Here is a 12,083-nt window from a genome sequence, read left to right on the forward strand (position 1 = left end):
ACCTAGATCGCGTGTTCTCTCTCTTGCCCCCCCCCACCCCCGCACCACTCTCTCTTGCCCCCCACCCCGCACCACTCTCTCTTGCCCCCCCACCACTTTCTCTTGCCCCCTCCCCTCACCTCTCTTGCCCCCTCCCTCCCCTCCACTCACGCACCCTCTCCTCTCTTGCCCCCTCCCCTCCCGCACCACTCTCTCTTGCCCCCTCCCCTCCCGCACCACTCTCTCTTGCCCCCTCCCCTCCCGCACCACTCTCTCTTGCCCCCTCCCCTCCCCGCACCACTCTCTCTCTTGCCCCCTCCCAGCCCCCGCACCACTCTCTCTTGCCCCCCCCCCCACCCCCGCACCACTCTCTCTTGCCCCCCCCACCCCCCGCACCACTTTCTCTTGCCCCCCCCACCACTTTCTCTTGCCCCCCTCCCCCTCCCCGCTCACCACTCCTCTCTTGCCCCCCTCCCCTCCCCGCACCACTCTCTCTTGCCCCCTCCCCTCCCGCACCACTCTCTCTTGCCCCCTCCCCTCCCGCACCACTCTCTCTTGCCCCCTCCCCTCCCGCACCACTCTCTCTTGCCCCCTCCCCTCCCGCACCACTCTCTCTTTCTCTTGCCCCCTCCCCTCCCGCACCACTCTCTCTTGCCCCCTCCCCTCCCGCACCACCCCTCTCTTGCCCCCTCCCCTCCCGCACCACTCTCTCTTGCCCCCTCCCCTCCCGCACCACTCTCTCTGCCCCCTCCCCTCCCGCACCACTCTCTCTTTTCTTGTGTTTGCCAGTCTACATTTTATATCCTCTCTTTCAGCCAACATGTGTTATTTTATTGTCCCATGAACAAAACCCATCTACCACTTTAAATGTTCCATTACTTAATATAATTCCCTCAGCATTATCTGATCCAGTTAGTGTAAATTCCATTACTCTTGTTTTGCTTTTGTTGATGTTAGTCTTATATCCGTCTTTCAGACCACTGTCTATTCTGTTTGTTCGACTCCTCTTCCAAGTCCTTAGATGTATGAGACACAATTACAATGTAATAAGCAAGCCTCAGACATTTTCATTTTTTCTCCCTGAACTTTAATTCATTCTTTAAATTTTTCTTTGGTTTCTTTTACTGCTTTCTCGATGTGCAGATTGGAAAACATCAGGTCTTGTCTCACTCCCTTTTCAATCATTGCTTTCCTTTCATGCCCCTTGACTCTTATAATTTCAGTCTGGTTTCTGTACAAATTGTGTATAACCTATTGCTTCCTCTATTTTACCCCTCCAATCTTCAGAATTCCAAAAAGTGTGTTCCAGTTGATATTGTCAAAAGCTTATCCAAGCCCACAAAAGATATAAATGTAGGCATGCCTTTACTTGACCTATCTTCTAAGATAAATTGTAGAATCAGTATTGCCTCATGTATTCCTACATTTTTCAAAAATCAAAACTGATCATCCCAGAGGTTGGCTTCTGCCAAGTTTCCCAATTTTCTTTAAATAATTTTTTTAGTGGTATTCAGCCATGACCTATTAAGTTGATATTTAGGTAACATTCACACCTCTCCGCCTGCCACCTGTGGAGACTTCTTTCTTTTTAAATTGTGTAGATTCAGGGGTCAGTTTTTTGAAGTTAACTGATTCCTTTCTTTCACTTGTGAGCCAAGCATATTATTTCACAGCTGTAAACGTTGTCACTTTGTTGCTTAAAGCTTCCATTCATCATTTTGTATTGTTTCTCCATCCCTGTCACCACAGACGCTTTTCCTGCAGACATGCTTATTGTCTTCACCAGTTCATAACCAGACATGTAGATTCCCAACTAATCTAAACCTCAGGCTATCTGCAGACCTATCTGACACCACAGACACGGTTGTTCTTACACATTCGTTGTCTTCGAGAACTCACAACCAAAGAGTTGCATTTCCAAGTATCCTACATCTTGGGCTAGGCCACAGACATCTGTTTTGGTAAATTCTGTAGTATCATAGGAAACCTTCTGTAACACATTTCACAAAATTAGTACATTCATAAAGCTTTACCTATTTCTGTTGAACCAGTCTTTTTATCTTTTTTTCAAGGTTGGGTTTCTGTGCCCTAACTCTTAGTTTGTGTGTAATATGCTCATTGAAAATTTGAATTTGAGATGTCTTCTGGTATAATGTCTTGTGCACATTCTCACTGATTATTTGTGATTTTGGTCCTCGGCTTGTAAACTTTTTGAGGGACGAAATACATCTCACTGTTGACCATTGATTGTAGTGGCAGTACATGCAATTATCCAAAGTATTACTGTGTTATCACTAATGGGGAGAACTGACTCGGGTATCCCTTCTTGTTTTGGAATAGATGCTGACTTCCATGAAGTGAACTTATTTGTTGGTCTGCAGATATCTGAATAATACAGTGCAGTCATTGGGAGCCTGTGGTATGTGTTGAGGATGACTGCCTCACTGATGACAGCTACACAACTCGTTAGGAGTCCCCGTACGGCTGCCTTGGTCTGGAATTGCTTGCTTAATATTTGTTTTATGGCAACAACTACCCATGCTTGAATGTCTGCTTACAATTTATTTTTGAAGAAATATTTTAAATATGTGAGAGAATTACTGGCCAGTACTTATAAGAAATGTCAGTACTGCCAGTGCACACAGAAATGTACATACACTTTATTAGCTTTTGGAAGTGATAGTTCCTTCCTTGGGTAAAAGAGAGTAATATATAGGGAGATCACTCAGATCCCACGATCACTTGTTGTGAGGGTTTCATCACCATCCATGTGTCTGTATTTCAATTTTGTCCATACTGTCATTTATTTTTTAATGTTTATCCCTCGTATTCGAGCTGTTTATTGCTTGTAACCTATTAGTAGTTCTGTGCTTTTAATTTCACTTGTAATTTGGTTACTTACGTCCTAGCTTATCTTGATTCAAAATAAACTTTTTTCTCTCTCTTATCCACCACATCTACATAGCTCATTTCTTGTAAGGCAGGAAAAATTGACTTAGCTATGTTATATAGTTTTAGAACAATTCTTCGCGAATTTTTGCATTAATGGACTAAATGAGCAACTTTTAATAATTAGATGAATGCAAATTTGTTGTCTCTCAGATAAAGATCTTATTTTCATAATTAGTTTGAAGACTAAATCATTTCTTGAATTTCAGAAGGAATTTCCACGCTATGGCCTGTTTCTTGTGGGATCTACCATGAGTGGATTTGGAAGTGATAAAAGTGATGTTGATATGTGTCTTATTGTGAGACACACTGAAATTGATCAGCGCAATGAAGCAGTCCGTCATCTTGAACAGATGCTCCACTACTTGAGGTGCTGTGGTAAGTTATTAAAAATATATGCAGTCAGTGATCAGCAAATATGAAAAGAAAATAATTTGATATGATTCTTGGAAGATGGTGTCTTGCTTCAGTGTAGGTTGCATCATTCACTGTCTCCATCCAACAATCTGCAATTGAAGTAGGAGATCTTTACTTTTATGGAGCAAATTGAGAATTATGAAACTGTGTATGCATGGAATTTACAGCACAAGCAGCAAGTGGCGAACAAAATAACTCATTTATTGAGATTCCAACAAGTCCCCCCTGTCACCGAGGCTTGAAACTAAATTATCTCTTACATTTGCACTTTCCACATTCTAAACTGCATTTTGAATGTTGTCTTGAATATTTTCTGAGGAATATGTACATAACCATCCCTACTTCTATCGAAAGGCATCACTCCCTTTCTGGTCTGCCTCACATGCTCCATTCTGTTCCACCTCGCATGCTCTGCTCTGCTCTGCTCTGCTCTGCTCTGATTTCTCTCACGTGCTCCACTCTGCCTTGCACACATATAGCCATGAACACTGTCACATTCCCTCCCTTTCTCTTAACATTCACTCATCGCTGGTAAATAGTAATTTGAATAATAGTACAAAATTATATATTGTAACTCATCAAACTGGATTTTTACTAGAATCACACCTTCAAAAGAGTTGTGTTCCTGTACTTTGCTGTAAAAAATATTAATGGAACTGTGTTATTATTATTATTATTATTATTATTTTCTTTCTTATCTCAGACGTTATGTCTGGTCAGAAGTAGAAAGTGACGCGGACCTTGATCAAGCGTGACTTCCTTTTAACTGTACGGTATATGTTATATTGCATTTAGGAACTTTCGGGTAATTGAACATGTATCAATAATTACGGATTTCTGTAGTTGTATGTATAAGTTGGGATGTAGCTGTATTGCATTAATGTACTCGTGGATATTGTGTGGTATGACTCTTGTAGTTGATAGTATAATTGGTATAATGTCAACTTTATCCTGATGCCACATATCCTTGACTTCCTCAGCCAGTTGGATGTATTTTCAATTTTTTTCACCTGTTTTCTTTTGTATATTTGTTGTATTGGGTATGGATATTTCGATTAGTTGTGTTAATTTCTTCTTTTTATTGGTGAGTATGATGTCAGGTTTGTTATGTGGTGTTGTTTTATCTGTTATAATGGTTCTGTTCCAGTATAATTTGTATTCATCATTCTCCAGTACATTTTGTGATGCATACTTGTATGTGGGAACGTGTTGTTTTATAAGTTTATGTTGTAAGGCAAGCTGTTGATGTATTATTTTTGCTACATTGTCATGTCTTCTGGGGTATTCTGTATTTGCTAGTCTTGTACATCTGCTTGTGATGTGATCTACTGCTTCTATTTGTTGTTTGCAAAGTCTGCATTTATCTGTTGTGGTATTGGGATCTTTAATAATATGCTTGCTGTAATATCTGGTGTTTATTGTTTGATTCTGTATTGCAATCATGAATCCCTCCATCGCACTGTATATATTGCCTTTTCTTAGCTGTGTGTTGGATGCGTCTTGATCGATGTGTGGCTGTGTTAGATGATATGGGTGCTTGCCATGTAGTGTTTTCTTTTTCCAATTTACTTCGTATCTGTTGATGTTATGTGATCTAAAGGGTTGTAGAGGTGGTTATGAAATTGCAATGGTGTAGCCGATATATTTATATGAGTGATTGTTTTGTGTATTTTGCTAGTTTCTGCTCGTTCTAGTACGAATTTTCTTAAATTGTCTACCTGTCCATAATGTAGGTTTTTTATGTCGATAAATCCCCTTCCTCCTTCCTTTCTACTTAATGTGAATCTTTCTGTTGCTGAATGTATGTGATGTATTCTATATTTGTGACATTGTGATCGTGTAAGTGTATTGAGTGCTTCTAGGTCTGTGTTACTCCATTTCACTGCACCAAATGAGTAGGTCAGTATTGGTATAGCATAAGTATTTATAGCTTTTGTTTTGTTTCTTGCTGTCAATTCTGTTTTCAGTATTTTTGTTAGTCTTTGTCTATATTTTTCTTTTAGTTCTTCTTTAATATTTGTATTATCTATTCCTATTTTTTGCCTGTATCCTAGATATTTGTAGGCATCTGTTTTTTCCATCGCTTCTATGCAGTCGCTGTGGTTATCCAATATGTGATCTTCTTGTTTAGTGTGTTTTCCCTTGACTATGCTATTTTTCTTACATTTGTCTGTTCCAAAAGCCACATTTATATCATTGCTGAATACTTCTGTTATCTTTAGTAATTGGTTGATTTGTTGCTGCCAGTAGTTTTAGATCATCCATGTATAGCAAATGTGTGATTTTGTGTGGGTATGTTCCAGTAATATTGGATCCATAATTTGTATTATTTAGCGTGTTGGATAGTGGGTTCAGAGCAAGACAGAACCAGAAAGGACTTAATGAGTCTCCTTGGTATATTCCACGCTTAATCTGTATTGGCTGTGATGTGATATTATTTGAATTTGTTTGGATATTAAGTGTGGTTTTCCAATTTTTCATTACTATGTTTAGGAACTGTATCAATTTAGGATCTACTTTGTATATTTCCAATATTTGTAGTAATCATGAGTGGGGTACACTATCAAAAGCTTTTCGGTAATCAACGTATGGGTAGTGTAGCGACCTTTGTTTAGTTTTAGCTTGATATGTCACCTCTGCATCTATTATCAGTTGCTCTTTACATCCTCGTGCTCCTTTGCAACAGCCTTTTTGTTCTTCATTTATAATTTTGTTCTGTGTTGTGTGTGTCATTAATTTCTGTGTAATGACTGAAGTTAATATTTTGTCTATTGTTGGTAGGCATGTTATGGGGCGGTATTTAGCTGGGTTTGCTGTGTCTGCTTGATCTTTAGGTTTCATATAAGTTATTCCATGTGTAAGTGTATCAGACAGTGTGTTTGGGTCTGCAATGTAACTGTTAAATAATTTAGTTAGATGTGAATGTGTTGAGGTGAACTTCTTTAGCCAGAAATTTGCTATTTTATCTTTTCCATTGGCTTTCCAATTGTGAGTAGAATTAATTGCTTTGGTGACTTCATGTTGCAAAATTATCACTTCACGCATTTGTGGTGTCAACTAGTATGTGTCTGTTTCTGCTCCTATCCACCATGCATGCCTGTTACGTTGTACCGGGTTTGACCATATGTTGCTCCAGAAGTGTTCCATGTCTGTTATGTTTGGTGGATTGTCTATTTTAATGTGTTTGTTAACTATTGTCTAGTAAAATTTCTTTTGGTTTGTGTTGAATGTTTGGTTTTGTTTCCTTCTATTTTCACTTTTTTTGTATCTTCTAAGTTGTTTGGCCAATGCTTATAATTTCTGCTTCTTCTCATCTAATTGCTCTATCGCTTCTTGTTGTGAGATTTTACCTAACCTTTCTCGTTTTTTTTCTGACATTTGATGTCTTATAAATTGTGTCAGCTGTCCAATGTCTTTTCTCAGTTTTTCTATTCTGATCTGTAGCCTGTGTTGCCATGCTGGTTTTGTGGGTTTCTTCTGTGTGTTGGTTGGTTCTGATCTCTGCCTAGTGTGTATATTTAGTGTAGTGAGTGCTCCTATATAAACTAGTAGTTGTAACTCTTCCATAGTTGTGTTTTCATTTATTTTGTTGTGTATGATTGTGTTGATAGTTTTTATTGTTGTTTCAACTTGGCGGTCTATGCAAGAATGGTCTAATGTCTGTATTTGTGTCTTTGTATTCTATATATGTCAGCTGAAATTTTTCTTCTATATCTAACATATGTGTCACTTCGTGTTCTATTTGTACTTGTTCTGGTGGCAGTTTTAATATTTCGTTTTCCTCTGATTGTTTAATTGATGTGTGTTGTTCATTGTTTGTTTGCTCTGGGATGTTTGAGTCCATTACTGAATTTTCTTCTTCTTCTTCTTCTTCTGATTGCACATTTTGTTCCAGTATTTGTTGTTTGATGTTTTCTAATTCTGACAGGGGTATCCTGTTATTTTTGATTATTACACGGATCTGATCTGCTAGTTGTTGTTCTGTTAAAAATTTTAATTCTGGGTACCTGGTAACAAATGTTGTGTATACTTGTGATCTGTATCCAGTTGTGTTGGTTCCTAGGTTTGTTGCTTGGTAATAACAGAACATGAGATGTCGATTAACTTCATCTTACCATCTCATCCTCTGTCTTTGTTTTCCTTCTAGGGTGGTTGCAGGAAGCATATCCTGCAAAACACCTCTATTTGGATTTAAATCATTTTCCAGTTGGCTAGCAGCGTCGTTACCATTGTGGGCGGGCATAGGGTTCAAGCGTCATCCCCAACCATGATGGCGCTTGTCTGAGGCTTCTTTAGTTGTGTCCTGAACCAACTTAATCACACTAAAAGGGGGGTTAGCCCTATTAGTGGTTTGTTCTTTTCGTCGCCTTTTACGACTGGCAGAACATATTATTATTATTTCTTTCTTATCTCGGATGTTATGTCTGGTGAAAAGTAGAAAGTGACCCGGACCCTGATCAAGCGTGACTTCCTTTTAACTGTACGGTATGTTATATTGCATTTAGGAACTTTCGGGTAATTGAACATGTATCAATAATTATGGATTTCTGTAGTTGTATATATAACTTTGGATCTAGCTGTATTGGATTAATGTACTGGTGGATATTGTGTGGTATGGCTCCTGTAGTTGATAGTATAATTGGTATAATGTCAACTGTATCCTGATGCCACATGTCCTTGACTTCCTCAGCCAGTTGGATGTATTTTTCAATTTTTTCTCCTGTTTTCTTTTGTATATTTGTTGTATTGGGTATGGATATTTCGATTAGTTGTGTTAATTTCTTCTTTTTATTGGTGAGTATGATGTCAGGTTTGTTATGTGGTGTTGTTTTATCTGTTATAATGGTTCTGTTCCAGTATAATTTGTATTCATCATTCTCCAGTACATTTTGTGATGCATACTTGTATGTGGGAACGTGTTGTTTTATAAGTTTATGTTGTAAGGCAAGCTGTTGATGTATTATTTTTGCTACATTGTCATGTCTTCTGGGGTATTCTGTATTTGCTAGTATTGTACATCCGCTTGTGATATGATCTACTGTTTCTATTTGTTGTTTGCAAAGTCTGCATTTATCTGTTGTGGTATTGGGATCTTTAATAATTTGCTTGCTGTAATATCTGGTATTTATTGTTTGATCCTGTTTTGCAATCATGAATCCTTCCGTCTCACTGTATATATTGCCTTTTCTTAGCCATGTGTTGGATGCGTCTTGATCGATGTGTGGCTGTGTTAGATGATATGGGTGCTTGCCATGTAGTGTTTTCTTTTTTCCAATTTACTTCGTATGTGTTGATGTTATGTGATCTAAAGGGTTGTAGAGGTGGTTATGAAATTGCAGTGGTGTAGCCGATGTATTTATATGAGTGATTGCTTTGTGTATTTTGCTAGTTTCTGCTCGTTCTAGAACGAATTTTCTTAAATTGTCTACCTGTCCATAATGTAGGTTTTTTATGTCGATAAATCCCCTTCCTCCTTCTTTTCTGCTTAATGTGAATCTTTTTGTTGCTGAATGTATGTGATGTATTCTATATTTGTGACATTGTGATCGTGTAAGTGTATTGAGTGCTTCTAGGTCTGTATTACTCCATTTCACTACTCCAAATGAGTAGGTCAATATTGGTATAGCATAAGTATTTATAGCTTTTGTTTTGTTTCTTGCTGTCAATTCTGTTTTCAGTATTTTTGTTAGTCTTTGTCTATATTTTTCTTTTAGTTCTTCTTTAATATTTGTATTATCTATTCCTATTTTTTGCCTGTATCCTAGATATTTGTAGGCATCTGTTTTTTCCATCGCTTCTATGCAGTCGCTGTGGTTATCCAATATGTGATCTTCTTGTTTAGTGTGTTTTCCCTTGACTATGCTATTTTTCTTACATTTGTCTGTTCCAAAAGCCACATTTATATCATTGCTGAATACTTCTGTTATCTTTAGTAATTGGTTGATTTGTTGCTGCCAGTAGTTTTAGATCATCCATGTATAGCAAATGTGTGATTTTGTGTGGGTATGTTCCAGTAATATTGGATCCATAATTTGTATTATTTAGCGTGTTGGATAGTGGGTTCAGAGCAAGACAGAACCAGAAAGGACTTAATGAGTCTCCTTGGTATATTCCACGCTTAATCTGTATTGGCTGTGATGTGATATTATTTGAATTTGTTTGGATATTAAGTGTGGTTTTCCAATTTTTCATTACTATGTTTAGGAACTGTATCAATTTAGGATCTACTTTGTATATTTCCAATATTTGTAGTAATCATGAGTGGGGTACACTATCAAAAGCTTTTCGGTAATCAACGTATGGGTAGTGTAGCGACCTTTGTTTAGTTTTAGCTTGATATGTCACCTCTGCATCTATTATCAGTTGCTCTTTACATCCTCGTGCTCCTTTGCAACAGCCTTTTTGTTCTTCATTTATAATTTTGTTCTGTGTTGTGTGTGTCATTAATTTCTGTGTAATGACTGAAGTTAATATTTTGTCTATTGTTGGTAGGCATGTTATGGGGCGGTATTTAGCTGGGTTTGCTGTGTCTGCTTGATCTTTAGGTTTCATATAAGTTATTCCATGTCTAAGTGTATCAGACAGTGTGTTTGGGTCTGCAATGTAACTGTTAAATAATTTAAATAAAATAGAAAGAAACTTCCACATGGTAAAAATATATTAAAAACAAAGATTCCAAGACCTACCAAGCGGGAAAGCGCCCGTAGATAGGCACAATGAATAAAACACACACACAGAATTTGAGCGAGCACACGCACACGCATATCCATCCATACATACACAGACACAAGCAGACATATTTAAAGGCAAAGAGTATGGGCAGAGATCTCTGCCCATACGCTTTGCCTTTAAGTGTGTCTGTGTGTGTGTGTGTGTGTGTGTGTGTGTGTGTGTGTGTGTGCGCGTGTGTGCGCGTGTGTGCGTGTGTGCGCACGAGTATATATCTATCCTTTTTTCCCGGGATTGGAATGACTCCTTACCCTCTCCCTTAAAACCCACATCCTTTCATCTTTCTTTTTCCTTCCCTCTTTCCTGACGAAGCAGCCATCGGTTGTGAAGGCTCAAATTCTGTGTGTGTGTTTGTGTGGTTTATTCATTGTGCCTATCTACCGGCGCTTTTCCGCTTGGTAAGTCTTGGAATCTTTGTTTTTAATATGTTAAATAATTTAGTTAGATGTGAATGTGTTGAGGTGAACTTCTTTAGCCAGAAATTTGCTATTTTATCTTTTCCAGGGGCTGTCCAATTGTGAGTAGAATTAATTGCTTTGGTGACTTCATGTTACGAAATTATCACTTCAGGCATTTGTGGTATCATCTTGTATGTGTCTGTTTCTGCTTTTATCCACCGTGCATGCCTGTTATGTTGTACCGGGTTTGACCATATGTTGCTCCAGAAGTGTTCCATGTCTGTTATGTTTGGTGGATTGTCTATTTTAATGTGTGTGTTATCTATTGTCTGGTAAAATTTCTTTTGGTTTGTGTTGAATGTTTGGTTTTGTTTCCTTATATTTTCACTTTTTTTGTATCTTCTATGTTGTTTGGCCAATGCTTGTAATTTCTACTTCTTCTCATCTAATTGCTCTATCGCTTCTTGTTGTGAGATTTTACCTAACCTTTCTCGTTTTTTTTTCTGACATTTGATGTCTTATAAATTGTGTCAGCTGTCCAATGTCTTTTCTCAGTTTTTCTATTCTGATCTGTAGCCTGTGTTGCCATGCTGGTTTTGTGGGTTTCTTCTGTGTGTTGGTTGGTTCTGATCTCTGCCTAGTGTGTGTATATTTATTATTATTATTATCATTATTATCATACATTTGTGCCCTTAAGACAGAGATTGAATTGGAATTATTATTCAATTTCCCCTTGTTTATGTTTTCTCCTCCTCCTCCTCCTCCTCTTCCTCTTCCTCAAACCACCTCATTTTGTGACTGTGTTTGTGTTTCCTTTGCTCTGTCCATATTTTCCCTGATCTCTTCTTTTCTTTCACTTCAAATTTCGTGTTCATATTTTTCTGAATTTCTCCTTCATCTATCATTTCTTTATTGATTGCTGCTTGTTTTAGTTCTTCTTCTGTTTCATGAAACCAGTTGGTTCTTTTGACTGAGCTGTCGACTACAACAAAAGTCCTCTTTGTGAGTTTGTTGTTGTTCATTCTATGTATGTGCCCAAAGAATGTTAATGGACATTTCGTGATTATGTCTGTGAGTCTGTCTATATCTTCGTATAGTTCTTTGGTTGGTCTCTTCATTCATATACCATTTCTATGTACTGCTCCAAAAATTATTCGATAGATTTTACATTTATCTTTTCTGTCTCAGCGATGCCTGATGCCCCGATAGTGGTTGTTCTTGATACATAGAGAGCTCGTAGTACATCTGTATTGTAGTGCCTGAGTTTCGCCTGTCTTGAGACGCTTCTTTTATTGCAGTGCGTCCATGTAAGTTTGTACACTTTCTGAAGTTTTCTGTTCATTCTGCATTGGATGCCTTGTCTGATCCTCCTGTTTGTATGTATTCTCAGAGATACTAGAATTTTTCTGCTCTGGTAACCAATCCGTATTTTGTGTGCATGCCTTGTGTATTGTTGTTCTTTCTTTATGTTTTCTCGCATGATATCTGTAATCCTGTTTTAGCAGAGGTTTCATGTAAATATTCCAGGTATTCTTGCACTTCTTTGGTTGTTCCTGAGTATTGCCAAGTCATCTGCAAATGCTAGGCATTTTATGATTGTCTTGTTTGCCC

General features: G+C 38.1%; 1 protein-coding gene across 1 annotated transcript in view; it reads left to right on the forward strand.

Annotated features, from left to right (window-relative positions):
• Window positions 1–12,083, forward strand: part of LOC126281235 (poly(A) RNA polymerase gld-2 homolog A-like) — a 156,062-nt gene that overhangs the window by 50,155 nt on the left and 93,824 nt on the right. Inside the window, exon 6 of the mRNA XM_049980006.1 lies at window positions 3,138–3,306. Within this exon, the coding sequence (XP_049835963.1) occupies window positions 3,138–3,306 (169 nt within the window). The remainder of the gene's footprint in view (window positions 1–3,137; window positions 3,307–12,083) is intronic.

This window comes from Schistocerca gregaria, chromosome 7 (assembly GCF_023897955.1).
Source record: "Schistocerca gregaria isolate iqSchGreg1 chromosome 7, iqSchGreg1.2, whole genome shotgun sequence".
In the NCBI taxonomy this organism is placed as follows: Eukaryota; Metazoa; Arthropoda; class Insecta; order Orthoptera; family Acrididae; genus Schistocerca; species Schistocerca gregaria.